The 17,968-nt window shown below is 52.7% G+C and overlaps 2 protein-coding genes across 6 annotated transcripts in view; one reads left to right on the forward strand and one right to left on the reverse strand.

Annotated features, from left to right (window-relative positions):
* Positions 1–3,770, forward strand: part of ZNF142 (zinc finger protein 142) — a 27,517-nt gene extending 23,747 nt beyond the window's left edge. For 4 of the 5 annotated variants that reach the window (XM_075609649.1, XM_075609652.1, XM_075609650.1 and 1 more), the window contains exon 9: positions 251–1,871. In XM_075609649.1, coding sequence (XP_075465764.1) covers positions 251–714 — 464 coding nt within the window. In that variant the 3' untranslated portion in view covers positions 715–1,871. Of the gene's footprint in view, positions 1–250; positions 1,872–3,138 lie in introns of those variants that run through there. The other variant, XR_012802742.1, reaches the window with a different exon arrangement.
* Positions 3,771–4,571: 801 nt separating this feature from the next.
* The window catches only part of PLCD4 (phospholipase C delta 4), a 41,478-nt gene continuing 28,081 nt past the window's right edge, over positions 4,572–17,968 (reverse strand). Inside the window, 5 exon segments of the mRNA XM_075609653.1 lie at positions 4,572–6,004; positions 6,426–6,502; positions 6,504–6,573; positions 14,549–14,684; positions 17,069–17,247. Of these exon segments, the coding sequence (XP_075465768.1) occupies positions 5,895–6,004; positions 6,426–6,502; positions 6,504–6,573; positions 14,549–14,684; positions 17,069–17,247 (572 nt within the window). The 3' untranslated portion in view covers positions 4,572–5,894.

The raw sequence follows: 17,968 nt of genomic DNA on the forward strand, positions 1-17,968 counted from the left end.
AGAACAAGGGATACATACGTGTGCAGTGCAGCTTTGACTAAAGAGCAAGGGATACATACGTGTGCAGTGCAGAAAGGACAGTTACATCTACCAGTTATTTGCATTGAAGATGGAGGATAGAGCACAGCTCAAATCTTTTGTTGTTGTTGTTCAATCTCTTCACGTCCAGGAGTCGCAAGCACATTAAACATTCTTATCACATGATGGGTACCTGTAGCTGTAACGTTTTACACACTCCTCCCTTCTACAGGGCTAAAGCCGCACCAGTGCGAGGAGTGCGACTACTGCACGAACCGCGCTGACGCGCTTCGTGTTCACCGGGAGACGCGTCATCGGGAGGTTCGCTCTTTCATCTGTGAGCAGTGTGGCAAGGCCTTTAAAACTCGCTTCCTGCTGAAAACGCACCTGAAGAAGCACAGCGAGGAGAAGCCATACGTCTGCTCCGTGTGCCAGCGCGGCTTCCGTTGGCCGGCCGGCCTGCGCCACCACTACCTCACCCACACTAACCAGCATCCCTTCTTCTGCCGCTACTGTTCCTACCGGGCCAAACAAAAGTTCCAAGTGGTCAAGCACATACAGCGGCACCATGCCGATATTCCGGACACGACAGAAGGGGTGGGGAAGGAGCCTTTCTCCTTCTCTGTCCACCCACAGGTTCCTGGGGATGTAGCTCTCCATCAAACACAAGAAGGTGGAACAGCTCCCCAAGCTTAGCCAACAAAGGGGTGTCATGAACTCCAGCAAAGTGTTCCCTTTATCTGTGTGAGCTTCCAGCTCCAAGAGATAAGTGAGGGCGTTTTTTAAATTTTTGTGATGCTTTTAATCAGTACTTTGGAAGAAGAAAAATCCGTTCTGCGGTTGTCTACAGAAAGGTAGATTCACAGTGTTATAAACCGTGTAAGTCGTTTTACGGATTAAACGTTTATTGAGTGGGCTCAAAGAAAGAACCTCTAACCCAAGAGTGGCCAACTCCGGTCCTCAAGGGCCACCAGCAGGTCAGGTTTTCAGGATATCCAGGCTTCAGCACAGGTGGCTCAATTAGTGGCTCAGTCAGAATGATAGAGCCACCTGTGCTGAAGCAGGGATATCTTGAAGACCTGTTGGTGGCCCTTGGAGACTGCAGTTGGCCACCCCTGGTCTAACCAATCATTTCTGCCAGTCTCACCTTTAAGGACAGGACAGCAGTGTGTAGCAGCGTTTACAATAGGTCAGCGAAGTCTCGCTCACTAGCAGACTTGGCATTAATGACCTCAACGAAATCTGTCATTCAAGTCAGAATCATTGTAGTGAAACATCTGTTTTTTGAACAAGAACATCGACATTGTGGATCCTGTGTTTAAGATAACAAGATAACCAACACGTTACTGGACTAGCTAAGAATATCTTTTCTTATCAGAAGCAGTATTTTAGCATAAGTAACTTGTTTCTCCACCCCACCCCCCAACTTAATGTTAGTGTAAGCTGCACTATGAGAATTTCCATGAATTTCCAGGTGTCTAAGAAACTATTGACTTAAGAAACAATCTTCTTTCAGTTTTGCTCAGACTTGAACTATACACTTTTTGGTCCAGACATTTGGCATCAACATTGAGCACTTGTAACAGTTTGGCTGGCCAGTAAACACCACCGACTTGATTTAAGAGGAGCCATTTCACCATTCATGAGATTTGTATATAAGGTATGTATAGTTTAATCTGACTCTTTAATGCTCAAAGTTGTGCACAGAGCAAAGAGTTCTCGTTTTTAGGTGCTGTGTTTCCCATAGGCCTTGTTAATAACCGTGTATTTTACCATGTGGATGTGTAAACTAAGGAGCCTGGGACCTCCGTGTGCATCAACTTTCTCCTGAACACAATACATGTTCCTTCTTATTCCGTGTCATTTGTCAGTAATTAAGAAAATGCCTTTCTGATAAACATGGTATGTATTCTCCGTGAGTCATGTTGACCATGGTTGACGGCGTTACAAACTCACACACGCTGAGTGCTCCAGTTTCTCATTATTAGCCCAAATTAGAGTAGGAAATAGCAGATCTCAGAAGAATTTGCTGAAACACCAGCCATGTATAAGCCTCGAGTGTTCTCAACACCGACGCAGGGCCGAACTTTCCCCTAAGCCAGGGGTGGCCAACTCCCAGTTTTCAAGGGTCGGCAACAGGTCAGGTTTTCAGGATATCTGTTTCAGCACAGGTGGCTCAATCAGTGACTGAGTCAAAGACTGTGCTGAAGCAGGGATATCCATAAAAGCTGGCCTGTTGGTGGCCTTTAAAGACTGAGTTTGAGACCCCTGGCCTAAGCTGTTGCTTCATTAGCTTTTGCGTAGGTCCGGCACTGCACTGACAAAACAACCAGTTCCATTTAATTAGACCAGGGGTGCGCAAACTTAATTTGCTGCGTCCCCCCTGCCTGCTCTCCTCTGTCGGTGCGCCCCCCTCCCTTACCTCGTGTGGCGTCATATGACGTGTAGAAGATCGGGCACCCGGATTTCAAAAATAGAAAATATTTATTACAGCATCCACAACGTTTCGACCTAATAGGTTTTTGTCAAGTGCAAAAAAGTGGCAGCCACTATTAAGTCGAAATGTTGTATGTGCTGTAATAAATATTTTCTATTTTTGAAATCCGTGTGCCCTATCTTCTATTTTCTTTGTATGCCCTTGGATTGGACGCAGCCGATCGTACATGGATAGGAGCACCGGTAACTGTATCAATTCCTTTATTATATATTGGTGTGCAGCATTTATTTCTTGTCGCGTCATATGACGTGTCACATCACGTGACCCGCGGTGTCATTTGACGGCACGTTACGTGGCAACCGTGACGTCACATGAACCCGTGATGTCATTTGACGCCGCGTTGCCATGGTCACGCGTCCTGAAGCCGGCTGAACCTCGGTAAGTATAGGTTGCCGAGGCCTCGCGCGGTGGTCCCCCGGCATTCAATTTAAATGGCTTAGGGAAGAGCGCGGGACCTCTGCAACCGCCTCCTGTTAAGTCCTGCAGTATTCTTATGTTTTGGGTAAATATCGTCTTAAAAACATTTTGTTTGCAGGAATTCCCATTGTTATTTGTATTATTATTGTGTAATTCCATGGTCACTGCCAGTGTGTGCCGCATTCTTTGTGGTTTCATTGTTCCAGTGACAGGACGCCGTGGGCTGGTTTTCTTGTGGCTTCATTCTGCCATTTATGTGGAAAGAATCGGGTTGTAGCGGCATAGAACATTAGAACATAGAACATAGAACATTAGAACATAGAACATTAGAACATAGAACATTTGGTCGCAGATGTTTTTCCGCAACAAAATTTCCGCCGGCGTTTAGCTGCTACTGGCTGCGCAGCAAGGACATCTCTCCCCCGGTCGCTTCGCCACCAAGGTAAGTCCCTGCCCTTACCCTAATCTTAATGCTACCCTCTACCCTAAAAATCTAAACGCCTTACCCCTAAAACCAGGGCCTCTGACGGGGGTGGGGGGACGGACAGCTGGGACTCCTGTCCTGAATCGACATGCTGGCAAACCCTGCAAAACAAGCCTCCTGGAAGGTGTCCTTGGAGGTGCCTGTCAAGGCACCATGCTGTAAACCGGTGGAAGGGAGGGTCCCCTGACAGGCACCTCCGTAGGCACTCCACAGGCCTCTAACAGGCCCCCTCAATTTTCCGGGGCAGCAGATAGGCAGTGGGTACACTAGGATCCTCTCTTCTTATCTCGCTGTTTCCCCTCTCCTTTCCCCCCTCTCTCTCCTTTCTTCCCCCCTCCCCATCCCCCCCCCCTTTCCTTCCCCCCCACCTCTCTCACCGAAGCTCATAACTACCTGCCCCCAGGCCCTCATCTCCTACCCTCCCATTCCCATATCTCGTTCTCCTGCCCCCTCCCCCCCCCCCCCCGTCACGGACCAACAGTATGCTGTGGCGGGGAGATGGGGTGATTAACGAGGAGGCCTGCACCTTTAATTTGTTCTGGGCCCCAAAATTTCTGTTGGGGGCCCCGCCAAAGATCCCTTATCCTAAGACCCTGCCCTAAAAACCTAACCCCTTACCCAAAAACTCCTATCCTTAACCCAGTACCCTAACCGCTAAATTAACCCTTTAATTAACTTACCTTGGCGAAGCAGCCAGCAGAGACGTAGTCGCAGGGAGACGGGCGCGATCAAATCTCCGATTCCGGGTAGTAGCCCCCGCTGACCCTGCATGTATCGCATATACTGTAATAGTTATGCTTTGCAAAGCCATTAAACACATAAATTATGTAGTGAGCTTGCAAGTGGCGGAGAGAGAGATATATACATATATATATATCAAAGTGTTTCCCCGTTCCTGCAATTTTAATACAGGTTGGTAAGTAAAAGTCCCTCTAAGTGGGTCGAAAAGATCAAGTGAGGATAGGATAGAAAGAGGTGCCATCAATTATGCTGGTTTTCCTAGGTTTGATAAATGACTTGGCTTGGAGGCAATACCTTTCCTGATGCGCTTCAATCCCTTCTACAATGGTGTATTACAGGTAAAGCTGGCTGCTTTTGTGAGATGGGAAGCACAGTGGTATTATGAAGGCAAGAAAAGACAATAGTGGAATGGGATGGCAGCATCATATACTTTATTAAATTAGTGTCATATCATATGGCAGATTCAAAAGACATTCGAGTTGAATCATACTTTTAATTATAGTTTCAGTGACATAAACATCTTAATTGAATTTCTCCTCCAATTTGTAGGGTTACAGGCAGGTCATAACCATTGATAAGAAGTGTTGCTAAATAAAGTAAGTGCGGTGGGGTGTAATGAGTTAGCAATTAGTTACATTAAATAACGGCTTGGTCTGTTAAACAAGAGTGGTCTATAATTCAAAAGACAAACGGGAATACTTAGGAAGTAGGGTGCTTGTTTTTAATTGCAGAAGCAGCAGTAGGACACGATAAGCTCTGTTATTGGGGTTTCTCTTGCAGGACAAATAACACATGTTCTGCAATTGTAGGGTATCACTGTGCTCTGCAATACACTGCATGGCCTTCCAGAGGTAGCAGTAGCCGTGCTTATAAAAACTGAAAATGTATGTCTGTGTGATGAGATCCTTTCCTTTCTCCGTTTTGAATGAAGGGACCCAGGTTCCCATTTGTAGAGTTAGCACAGCCTTTTATATTTTCTTATGTAAAAAGCTTCATACCATACAACAGGCTTGTGAATGGAGAATCCTTCAGCAGTAGTTGGTAATGATTCTGCCTCCAGCTTGGTGATAATGATTCAGGATTCTGAATATACATTTCTGATGCTGGCTTATATACTATTTTTAGGCTACTGTACATAAGTCTTTCATTTCTTCAATCAATGTTTAAACCGATATTCCTTCACATCCTTATCTATCAATTGTTCTTCAAATACTAACTATTTTTTATAATCACAAAATACCGATCTTTACGATCCTGTTCATTTGCTGTTAATCAACATTTGTCCTAATCTTTACAACTCATATTTACGAGCACATACATTTTCTGCAGCTAATTAAGTATTCTAACTCCAGACATTATTTTCCATAATCTTCTGCTCGTTCCTGAGTGAGATACGAAATCTTAATTGCAAATCCCACATTTTCATAGAACATAGACAGAATAAAAACCAATAAGGACACAGTGGATTCCTGAATCAAATGAGACCTTTCTACAAAAAACAAAGTAGCAGCTGGGACTGAATAGCACCAAAAATATACACCTGTACAATGTACACCATGTAAAAAATAAATATATTTATATATGTACAGAATTAGCATTCAGTAAGGGAGTGCAAAATACATCAACACAATCAGCAATAAAGCCAGGCTTCCAATACTGGTACTACAGCGGTGCATAGGAGATCTACAGTCTTCTAGAGATGATGGGTAGGTGGGATCCGGCAGGCACGGACTTCCCCTACGTATCCTGAACAGGAAGAGCTGCCTCTGTGATGCGTATGTAAATAAACAGGGATGCTGGAGGGATCTTGGTGCCATCCTTAGAAAGGAGGTGAATGTGGCGATAACCTGCATAACAGATAATATACAACCGATATTCTACCACCTGTGCTGAAGCAGGGATATCCTTAAGCATGACCTGTTGATGGCCCTTGAGGACTGGTGTTGTCCTCCCCTGTTCTAGACAATCACAGGAACAAACAAACGTGTGTGTTAAAGCTCTGGTCCAGTACTGTAGATGGAGGGGCCCACAATGTAATACTCCAGTTAATCATTTGTGAGCAGTGCTACAAAGTACGCTATATACATAGTAGAGTTATGGGGTGTTAAAAATGTGCCGGGTTACTGAGAGTGAGTCTTAACCTGAACCTACCATAGCTATACCATCCCACTACTCTGCAAAGTTACCCAATACAGAATGCTCCTTAGAGAAGTGGTGGGGGGAGTTGATAAATGTTTACTGTAAAAATGCCCAGTGCATATTTCTCACCAGATTTAATGCTCTTGAAGGGGAGGGTGTACTGTCCCACGAAGTCATTCCTTGAGGTCTTATCGTAATCTTCCATCAAACCTTACAAGCGCCAATTCCGGGACATGGACTTGGAACTGCAGCGTCTCATACCACATAGGGTTAAATCCTTGGGACAGAGAGAGATTTATATCCTTACTCTAGAATATCAGAGCTGGATTAGATGCTTACACATATACATCAATCGTGTGGGGAGAGATGGCATATACTAGTAAAAAAGCAATGTTAAACTGCCTCTGATTATCTTTCATCCACCATATCTTAGCCAAGAGCGGCTGCTTTAGTTAAACTCCCGCGTGCGTGTCTCATAGGAACATACTCTCACCCATATTTACCAAGCAGTGCCATTCCGTAAGAAACCACCTTACGCCAGAATCCCCTTCATGGCAAATGGTTTGAATGGGCCATAAGGTGTCTTCCTGACACAGAAAAGTTTCTTATGGATTAGCATCACTAAGGCTGCGCTTACAGTGGTGCTGACGCGTAAAAACATGCTTTTGCCACCGTCGCGTGCGCTTATAGTAAGCGCGATGCAACGGCTTGGTCGCTGGAAGTCATCTCAATTTGATTTTTCCAGCGTCCGTAACCTGACGTCGCCGGCACTATAAGCGCAGCTTAAGTGTGTGTGGCCCAGTATCTTCAACTCATGCAGTGTGAGGGCAGCATTGGTTTATTTAATCAAACTTGTGTTAAAGCAGCAATACTACTTTCCAACTTTTCTTTTTTTCTTCTTATTTGTATAGGAAAGGTATGTGACAATTCTACTTTCTTACCTAACCTGGCAAGTGGTTGTTTGCTCCTGTTATAAATCTGTCAAAGTCCTGATTGTGTGCCTAACATAATGGCTGCTTCAGTCAGTGTAACTCAGCAGCTACAATGTACCCTTATACCCTAAGGTAACATTATCTATTGTTACAAGTTTGCAGCTCAAACTGCTGGGAAACAGTTGCAACAAATTATCTCAAACATGAAAGCGAGCAGCTACAATGTACCCTTATACCCTAAGGTAACATTATCTATTGTTACAGTTTGCAGCTCAAACTGCTGGGAACAGTTGCAACAAATTATCTCAAACATGAAAGCGTTGCAAAGATCTTGCACTGCTTGGGAGTTGGGCTTAAACCTGCTATAGAAATCAGAGGATGCTTTAAGACGCATTAACAGCCGCAAAACATGAAAACATCCTATTTTTTTTTAATAATAATAATTCGGTTATTTAATATTAGATAATACTGTCCGCATTTTTTTTTAAACTACTAATGCGATTTTTATTGATTTGTGTAATGTACTGATCATCCTTTGGTTGCTACAGCAACAATTTAGAAAGTCACATCCACTTCCTCTTTTGAAACAGACTCACACACCTTTTTTAGTGCTGTGCTTTGGCAACAAAGTATCACAAACAGATCTGTTGCTGTGTTCCAAACAGCAGACTGTCTTAGGCTGCGCTTATAGTGCCGGCGACGCGACGTCGCCTGAAAACAAAAGCACTGCCGCCGTCGCAAGTGCTTATAGTAAGCGCGGCGCAACGGCGGCAACCAAAAATTTGGAAGCCGATAAAATTTGATTTGTCAGAGGCTGTCGCCACATGTGACAGGCTCTGAACCAATCAATGGCCAGGTCGCTAGCGACGTCGCCGAAAGTGAAATTATAACTTTTGTGGGTGATGTCACCCGTCGCCGTCGCGCGCACTATAAGCGCGGCCTTACTCTGAAAGCTGTAACAATATATGTTACACTTAGTAATATAATATGACATAGCTGCAGCATGTCACTGACTGCAGCATTGCGTCAGAGTGCGGCCATGTTGTTAGGCAGGTAATTAGGATTTGTACAGATTTATAACGGGAGCAGCAAACGATTGCCAGCGTAAGTAAGAATGTAGAATTATACATTGTCACATGCTTTACACATAAAAATAAGGGGGGGAACGGGTGGGGTGTAGTATTGCTGCTTTAAGCGTTGAATAAAAACAATAAAACAGTCACTATTATCTAATACTACAGAACTGATTTATTAAAAACTAGCTGAGAGACCCGGCGTTGCCCGGGATGTAATGTTCCCGTTCCTCTCTCTCCTCCCCCCTCTCTCTGTTTGTCCCCCATTCACATCAATCCAGTCCCCCCCCTCCCTCCCTCCTTTACAGCTTCATGTAGCGTGTGTGCGTCAGTCACTGTGTGTTTGCTCGCGCGTCAGTGAGTCTGAGGCAGAAACACAAACACACACAGACTGACTGACGCACACACAGTCAGTGTGTGCCTCAGTCAGTGTGTGCGTGCGTCAGTCAGGCTTTGTGTGCGCGTCAGTCAGTGTGTGCGTGCGTGCGGCAGTCAGTCAGTGTGTGCGCGCGCGGGCGTCAAAGGCAGGGGGGGGCGTCAAAGGCAGGGGGGGGCGTCAAAGGGAGGGGGGGGGGCGTCAAAGGGAGGGGGGGGGGGGGCGTCAAAGGGAGGGGGGGGGGGGCGTCAAAGGGGGGGGGGGGGGCGTCAAAGGGAGGGGGGGGGCGTCAAAGGGAGGGGGGGGGCGTCAAAGGGAGGGGGGGGCGTCAAAGGGAGGGGGGGGGGGCGTCAAAGGGAGGGGGGGGGCGTCAAAGGAGGGGGGGGGGCGTCAAAGGGAGGGGGGGGGGGCGTCAAAGGGAGGGGGGGGGGGCGTCAAAGGGAGGGGGGGGGGCGTCAAAGGGAGGGGGGGGGCGTCAAAGGGAGGGGGGGGGGCGTCAAAGGGGGGGGGGCGTCAAAGGGAGGGGGGGGGGCGTCAAAGGGAGGGGGGGGGGGCGTCAAAGGGAGGGGGGGGGGGGCGTCAAAGGGAGGGGGGGGGGGCGTCAAAGGGAGGGGGGGGGGGCGTCAAAGGGAGGGGGGGGGGGCGTCAAAGGGAGGGGGGGGGGCGTCAAAGGGAGGGGGGGGGGGGGCGTCAAAGGGAGGGGGGGGGGGGCGTCAAAGGGAGGGGGAGGGGGGGGGGGGCGTCAAAGGGAGGGGGGGGGGGGCGTCAAGGGAGGGGGGGGGGGGCGTCAAAGGGAGGGGGGGGGGGCGTCAAAGGAGGGGGGGGGGGCGTCAAAGGGAGGGGGGGGGGGCGTCAAAGGGAGGGGGGGGGGGCGTCAAAGGGAGGGGGGGGGGCGTCAAAGGGAGGGGGGGGGGGCGTCAAAGGGAGGGGGGGGGGGGCGTCAAAGGGAGGGGGGGGGGGCGTCAAAGGGAGGGGGGGGGGGCGTCAAAGGGAGGGGGGGGGGGGCGTCAAAGGGAGGGGGGGGGGGCGTCAAAGGGAGGGGGGGGGGGGCGTCAAAGGGAGGGGGGGGGGCGTCAAAGGGAGGGGGGGGGGGCGTCAAAGGAGAGGGGGGGGGGCGTCAAAGGGAGGGGGGGGGGGCGTCAAAGGGAGGGGGGGGGGGCGTCAAAGGGAGGGGGGGGGGGGCGTCAAAGGGAGGGGGGGGGGGGCGTCAAAGGGAGGGGGGGTCAAAGGGAGGGGGGGGGGGGTCAAAGGGAGGGGGGGGCGTCAAAGGGAGGGGGGGGGGGGGCGTCAAAGGGAGGGGGGGGGGGGCGTCAAAGGGAGGGGGGGGGGGGGCGTCAAAGGGAGGGGGGGGGGCGTCAAAGGGAGGGGGGGGGGGCGTCAAAGGGAGGGGGGGGGGGCGTCAAAGGGAGGGGGGGGGGGCGTCAAAGGGAGGGGGGGGGGGCGTCAAAGGGAGGGGGGGGGGCGTCAAAGGGAGGGGGGGGGGCGTCAAAGGGAGGGCGTCAAAGGGAGGGGGGGGGCGTCAAAGGGAGGGGGGGGGCGTCAAAGGGAGGGGGGGGCGTCAAAGGGAGGGGGGGGCGTCAAAGGGAGGGGGGGGGCGTCAAAGGGAGGGGGGGGCGTCAAAGGGAGGGGGGGGGCGTCAAAGGGAGGGGGGGGGCGTCAAAGGGAGGGGGGGGGCGTCAAAGGGAGGGGGGGGGCGTCAAAGGGAGGGGGGGGGCGTCAAAGGGAGGGGGGGGGGCGTCAAAGGGAGGGGGGGGGGGCGTCAAAGGGAGGGGGGGGGGGCGTCAAAGGGAGGGGGGGGGGGGCGTCAAAGGGAGGGGGGGGGGGCGTCAAAGGGAGGGGGGGGGGGCGTCAAAGGGAGGGGGGGGGGCGTCAAAGGGAGGGGGGGGGGGCGTCAAAGGGAGGGGGGGGGGGGCGTCAAAGGGAGGGGGGGGGGGGCGTCAAAGGGAGGGGGGGGGGGTCAAAGGGAGGGGGGGGGGCGTCAAAGGGAGGGGGGGGGGCGTCAAAGGGAGGGGGGGGGCGTCAAAGGAGGGGGGGGGCGTCAAAGGGAGAGGGGGGGGCGTCAAAGGGAGAGGGGGGGGGCGTCAAAGGGAGAGGGGGGGGCGTCAAAGGGAGGGGGGGGGCGTCAAAGGGAGAGGGGGGGGCGTCAAAGGGAGAGGGGGGGGCGTCAAAGGGAGAGGGGGGGGCGTCAAAGGGAGGGCGTCAAAGGGAGGGGGGGGCGTCAAAGGGAGGGGGGGGGGGCGTCAAAGGGAGGGGGGGGGCGTCAAAGGGAGGGGGGGGGGGGTCAAAGGGAGGGGGGGGGGCGTCAAGGGGAGGGGGGGGGGCGTCAAAGGGAGGGGGGGGGCGTCAAAGGGAGGGGGGGGGCGTCAAAGGGAGGGGGGGGGCGTCAAAGGGAGAGGGGGGGGGCGTCAAAGGGAGAGGGGGGGGGCGTCAAAGGGAGAGGGGGGGGCGTCAAAGGGAGGGGGGGGGCGTCAAAGGGAGAGGGGGGGCGTCAAAGGGAGAGGGGGGGGCGTCAAAGGGAGAGGGGGGGGCGTCAAAGGGAGGGGGGGGGCGTCAAAGGAGGGGGGGGGGCGTCAAAGGGAGGGCGTCAAAGGGAGGGGGGGGGCGTCAAAGGGAGGGGGGGGGGCGTCAAAGGGAGGGGGGGGGCGTCAAAGGGAGGGGGGGGGCGTCAAAGGGAGGGGGGGGCGTCAAAGGGAGGGGGGGGGCGTCAAAGGGAGGGGGGGGGCGTCAAAGGGAGGGGGGGGCGTCAAAGGGAGGGGGGGGGCGTCAAAGGGAGGGGGGGGGCGTCAAAGGGAGGGGGGGGGGCGTCAAAGGGAGGGGGGGGGGGCGTCAAAGGGAGGGGGGGGGGCGTCAAAGGGAGGGGGGGGGGCGTCAAAGGGAGGGGGGGGGGGGCGTCAAAGGAGGGGGGGGGGGCGTCAAAGGGAGGGGGGGGGGGGCGTCAAAGGAGGGGGGGGCGTCAAAGGGAGGGGGGGGGGGGCGTCAAAGGGAGGGGGGGGGGCGTCAAAGGGAGGGGGGGGGGGCGTCAAAGGGAGGGGGGGGGGCGTCAAAGGGAGGGGGGGGGGCGTCAAAGGGAGGGGGGGGGGCGTCAAAGGGAGGGGGGGGCGTCAAAGGGAGGGGGGGGGCGTCAAAGGGAGAGGGGGGGGGCGTCAAAGGGAGAGGGGGGGGCGTCAAAGGGAGAGGGGGGGGCGTCAAAGGGAGGGGGGGGGCGTCAAAGGGAGAGGGGGGGGCGTCAAAGGGAGAGGGGGGGGCGTCAAAGGGAGAGGGGGGGGCGTCAAAGGGAGGGGGGGGGGGCGTCAAAGGGAGGGGGGGGGGCGTCAAAGGGAGGGGGGGGGGCGCCTCAAAGGCATGGATTCCTCCCCCTGCATTTCCTGCAGTGGACAGGAGGGGGGGGGCAGTGGACAGGAGGGGGGGGCAGTGGACAGGAGGGGGGGGGCAGTGGACAGGAGGGGGGGGCAGTGGACAGGAGGGAGGGGCAGTGGACAGGAGGGGGGGGGGCAGTGGACAGGAGGGGGGGGGCAGTGGACAGGAGGGGGGGGGCAGTGGACAGGAGGGGGGGGGGCAGTGGACAGGAGGGGGGGGCAGTGGACAGGAGGGGGGGGCAGTGGACAGGAGGGGGGGGCAGTGGACAGGAGGGGGGGGCAGTGGACAGGAGGGGGGGGCAGTGGACAGGAGGGGGGGGCAGTGGACAGGAGGGGGGGGCAGTGGACAGGAGGGGGGGGCAGTGGACAGGAGGGGGGGGCAGTGGACAGGATGGGGGGGCAGTGGACAGGAGGGAGGGGGCAGTGGACAGGAGGGGGGGGGCAGTGGACAGGAGGGGGGGGCAGTGGACAGGAGGGGGGGGCAGTGGACAGGATGGGGGGGCAGTGGACAGGAGGGAGGGGGCAGTGGACAGGAGGGGGGGGGCAGTGGACAGGAGGGGGGGGGCAGTGGACAGGAGGGGGGGGGCAGTGGACAGGAGGGGGGGGGGGGCAGTGGACAGGAGGGGGGGGGGCAGTGGACAGGAGGGGGGGCAGTGGACAGGAGGGGGGGCAGTGGACAGGAGGGGGGGGCAGTGGACAGGAGGGGGGGGCAGTGGACAGGAGGGGGGGGGCAGTGGACAGGAGGGGGGGGGCAGTGGACAGGAGGGGGGGGGCAGTGGACAGGAGGGGGGGGGCAGTGGACAGGAGGGGGGACAGGAGGGGGGGGCAGTGGACAGGAGGGGGGACAGGAGGGGGGACGCAGTGGACAGGAGGGGGGACAGGAGGGGGACAGGAGGGGGGACGCAGTGGACAGGAGGGGGACGCAGTGGACAGGAGGGGGACGCAGTGGACAGGAGGGGGGACGCAGTGGACAGGAGGGAGGGGGCAGTGGACAGGAGGGAGGGGGCAGTGGACAGGAGGGGGGGGGCAGTGGACAGGAGGGGGGGGGGGGCAGTGGACAGGAGGGGGGGGCAGTGGACAGGAGGGGGGGGCAGTGGACAGGAGGGGGGGGCAGTGGACAGGAGGGGGGGGCAGTGGACAGGAGGGGGGGGGCAGTGGACAGGAGGGGGGGAGGCAGTGGACAGGAGGGGGGGGGCAGTGGACAGGAGGGGGGGGGCAGTGGACAGGAGGGAGGGGGCAGTGGACAGGAGGGAGGGGGCAGTGGACAGGAGGGAGGGGGCAGTGGACAGGAGGGAGGGGGCAGTGGACAGGAGGGGGGGGGGGCAGTGGACAGGAGGGGGGGCAGTGGACAGGAGGGGGGCAGTGGACAGGAGGGGGGGCAGTGGACAGGAGGGGGGGCAGTGGACAGGAGGGGGGGGCAGTGGACAGGAGGGGGGACAGGAGGGGGGACAGGAGGGGGGACGCAGTGGACAGGAGGGGGGACGCAGTGGACAGGAGGGGGACGCAGTGGACAGGAGGGGGACGCAGTGGACAGGAGGGGGGGGGCAGTGGATAGGAGGGGGGGGGCAGTGGACAGTGACACACACACACACACACACACACACACACACACACACACACCTCAGTTGATGCGCCCTTTCTCAGTTCCGTTTGGCGCCGGAGGTGGGGAGCGACACCTACCTGTACTTCCGGGCGCCGCCACCGTCTGACTCGGCGCCGCGAGGGAGGAAGGGGGTCCGCCATCTTACGCGCCGCGTGGCAGCTGCGGGAAGCGAGGTGATTTGGAGCGGGGAGGGGGGAGAGGTGATTTGGAGCGGGGAGAGGTGATTTGGAGCGGGGAGAGGTGATGCCGCTGGGGAGGGGGAAGAGGTGATGCCGCTGGGGAGGGGAAGAGGTGATGCGCTGGGGAGGGGGAAGAGGTGATGCCGCTGGGGAGGGGGAAGAGGTGATGCCGCTGGGGAGGGGGAAGAGGTGATGCCGCTGGGGAGGGGGAAGAGGTGATGCCGCTGGGGAGGGGGAAAAGGTGATTTGGAGAGGGGAGAGAGGTGTGTGTGTGTGTGTGTGTGTGTGTGTGTGTCTTATTTATTTTTTTGGACCTTTGGCCCGTCACTCCGCCTCAGGCCAATGAGAGGTTTGGGGGGCGGGCCAAGGGGGTGGTGTGAGTGTGTGAGGCCAATGAGAGGTGTGCGGGGGCGGGCGGGCCAAGGGACCAATGAGATTGCCGCTAGGGACACCGGACATCCAGCAGGCAGGCATGCAGGCAGGCAGGCAGGCAAACATACAGTGCTTTCACTAATATAGTATAAGATTAAAAATAAAAGCCCCATAAGATTTGACGTGTTGCTGCTTTAAGGATAGGAAATATAATACAGCAGCTGTCTTCATACAAGTTCCTGTATTGTTATAATAGTTGGAATAGAGATCAACATTTGCTCTCTGGGCTGTTGAGCTATGGAGCAGTAATTAACACTTAGCTTATCAACCTATCTTGACATAAACAAGACACTCCGTTTACCATTATTGTCAATATATTTAGTCTCCTGCTTTGCTTGGTCCACGGGAACCCCAAAGATCTCCACTCGTACCAGCGGATCCACAATTGAGCCCTCTTTACTGTTTTCAACTTTAGGCAACTGTTGAGCGCTAATGACCTGTGCACACACAACATTGTACTGGTTAGTGTGGGAAACATTACATACAACAAATTGTGGGCAGACTGGAGATCCAGCAAGGTCAGACACATCCTCCCCTGTGATTCCATTCAACATGACAAAGTGATGATACAACAAGCTATTGTAAACAAAATTGTGAGCAGTTGGGTTGCCATGATGTAATGTGACTTAGAACATGTAGAGAAGAAAGTGGTGGAGCACTGCAGAAAAAATGAAAGGGCTGGAGGCTGCTTGAAAATTAAAAAATGCTTTAATTTATGGCATTGGTAGACCGGGCTACAAAAACAGAGGGGTAACTCTGACGCGTTTCGCGCTGTAGAAGCGCTTTATCAAAGAGTGACCTGTGTGTGTGCAATGTCTCCTTTATATATGCCTGAGCTGTGCAGTCTGTTCGCGCCAAAACGGGCCCGCCCGATCACATGGTCGGGTGTAATTACGGGTGCCCGTTGAAGTATGGACAGCCCACCCAGCTCCTGCAAGAACAAACTAATTAAAAACAAACATCCTAAATCGCCACTTAACTGAGACTCCTTCTGCACTAATTCAGTATGAATACGCTTTTTCCATCTGGAATAAACCAAGATTGGGAATTAGTTCATTTTCTTTAAATATTAATATTATTATTATATAGTATTTTATTAGTATTATGACTTATCTAATTAAACTTTATATTTCTTTTGTTAGGATTTTTTAGGTGTTTATATATTTTTGTATACTTGATTCTGCTATGACATATAGGGATGGATTCAATTACTTGATGATTTATTATGATCACTTTATATAGATATTTAGCAATATGTAGTAAATATATTTAGGTCATTGTTTATATATAGGTTTAGATTTATTTATTAATATTTGGATTAAATAATTTTGCTTAGGTCAATCATATATATGTATATGTACATGAGTACAGTTGTTCTCACTAAGGACATACTGGTATCTTTCTAGATCTATTCTAAATCATGTCATTATATTATTTATCTATTGTTCACTACTAGGGGTTAATACTAGTGTGTTTTTTATATACTATAATATCATTACTGTTTTGTTTATTTTATTATTTAGTTTAATCATGTACAGTGTTAGATCTGTTTTTAACTCTTTTTCTTTCTTCTTGTTTCATGTTTTTGTTCAAATAATTTTATCAATACATTGTTTTGTTTTGATTTATTAGGTTGATAAAGTTTCCTTGCTTTGAAGTCACCATTCTGCAGAGCGTACCTTTCTGTCCATTCAGGGCCTCCGTAGTTTTCTAGTTCCGATCGCCATCTTGGATTTAGATAGGAGACCGAGTGGGGAGGAGAGATGCTCTGCAGAAGGAGTCTCAGTTAAGTGGCGATTTAGGATGTTTGTTTTTAATTAGTTTGTTCTTGCAGGAGCTGGGTGGGCTGTCCATACTTCAACGGGCACCCGTAATTACACCCGACCATGTGATCGGGCGGGCCCGTTTTGGCGCGAACAGACTGCACAGCTCAGGCATATATAAAGGAGACATTGCACACACACAGGTCACTCTTTGATAAAGCGCTTCTACAGCGCGAAACGCGTCAGAGTTACCCTCTGTTTTTGTAGCCCGGTCTACCAATGCCATAAATTAAAGCATTTTTTAATTTTCAAGCAGCCTCCAGCCCTTTCATTTTTTCTGCAGTGCTCCACCACTTTCTTCTCTACTTGGATTCATCATATTGGAAGGAGGCACGCCACACCAGTCCAGGAAGGTTTCGTGAGTTACTTGTTTCTGCAATGGCAGTATCATTATTCATGTTTTTATCATGTCTTATGCCTATGGGTTGAGGGGTGCCGTCCCATAAGTGGGTGTGGGGTGTGCTCTCTTCAGTGAGGGTACATTTCACACACCTGCTGTGGTGCTTGCATACCACTCTATATACCCTATCATATGGCAATTAAGTGAGTAATCAGTGCCTTATATACTGCTAAAGAAGCTAATACTTGCCTGGACACCTATGCTATATTGCAACAATACCACAGAGACATTTGTAGCACCTACAGGGATTCATTTCCCATTCCTGCTATGACTTAGAACATGCTATAATCAAATATACTGCCTGGCTTCTCCACAGTACTAATTATGGAATTGTGGACTCAAATGATAACCAGGGATACTCCAAATGTTAAGTTTTTAAGAGTATGTAAGACAATTTTAAACTTCAACTCAAGGTAACGTGCTCCTATACTTTAATATTACAGTTGGTTCATTTGTCTGTTGTAGTCTTGCTGCACTTCCCAAATGGGGGTATTTAGACCAATGTTTTGGTAAAGCCAGGTTTACCAAAAGGAGGGCATTCCATTGACAGCCCTTGAACCCTTTCATAGCAGGGTAAACGGCAGAAAGAAGTTGACACCTGTACTGAGAGGTTGACTGGGGAATAACCATCCGTGTCCTGGGCTTGGTCAGGATTAAAGTTGGTCTCCACATGTCTCATGAATACGGGCTTCAGAACGTAGCCACAATGAGCATTCTGCCGGAAGAGTCCATCATTTAGATCCATCTCTACGCCAGCTGTCTGGAAGTTCAGGGCCACTGGGGGGGAGAGTGACGGAGAAGGAAAGATTATACTCCATTTCCAAGAAATACTCTTTAATCAACACAAGGTATTTCTATCATAATTCGCCATGATCAATCGAAGTGCCTCCTAGTGAGATGGTAGTTACCACTGTAATTTTGGGTGAGACTTGGGTAGAAGCAGAAGAAAGGATGATGTCCAATTGGGCTAATATCAAAATTAGAGTGATTTGCTGAAAATGTTTCCTTCTACAAGCGTAGTTTAATAATAGTATTTATTTTACATGTAATTACGTGCACTGTGTGCCGCCACTACGCAATAGTATGCAAATAATACAAATGCATAGTACATTACTTATGCAAATCTTGAGATTTTTCCCTAAGAGTAGTAATTAAAATGTGGCAAAAGAAATGAGCTAGTAAATATGTATATTATATAGTTAAATATATATAATCTATAATTCTCCAGACCCCGTACTGCAGATAGAAAACTGCATAAGGCCTCGGCCATGTTTAGCGCTTGCTGGCGGAAGCGCGCTGACGCGCGCTCCCGCTCAGCACTGAGCCCCTACAGCCGCAATTAGAGTGGCTTTAGTAGGGGCTCACCTGCGTTTCCGCAAGCGCGCGGAAGCGCAGGTTTTAGGGGAATTTTAAATTCCCCCGCTTGCCGGCGCGACAGGCCGGTCACGTGAGCGGTTCGCCCAATGAGGGCGAACCAGCTCCGTGACGTCACTGGCCC

Source organism: Ascaphus truei, chromosome 7 (genome assembly GCF_040206685.1).
Source record: "Ascaphus truei isolate aAscTru1 chromosome 7, aAscTru1.hap1, whole genome shotgun sequence".
NCBI lineage: Eukaryota > Metazoa > Chordata > Amphibia > Anura > Ascaphidae > Ascaphus > Ascaphus truei.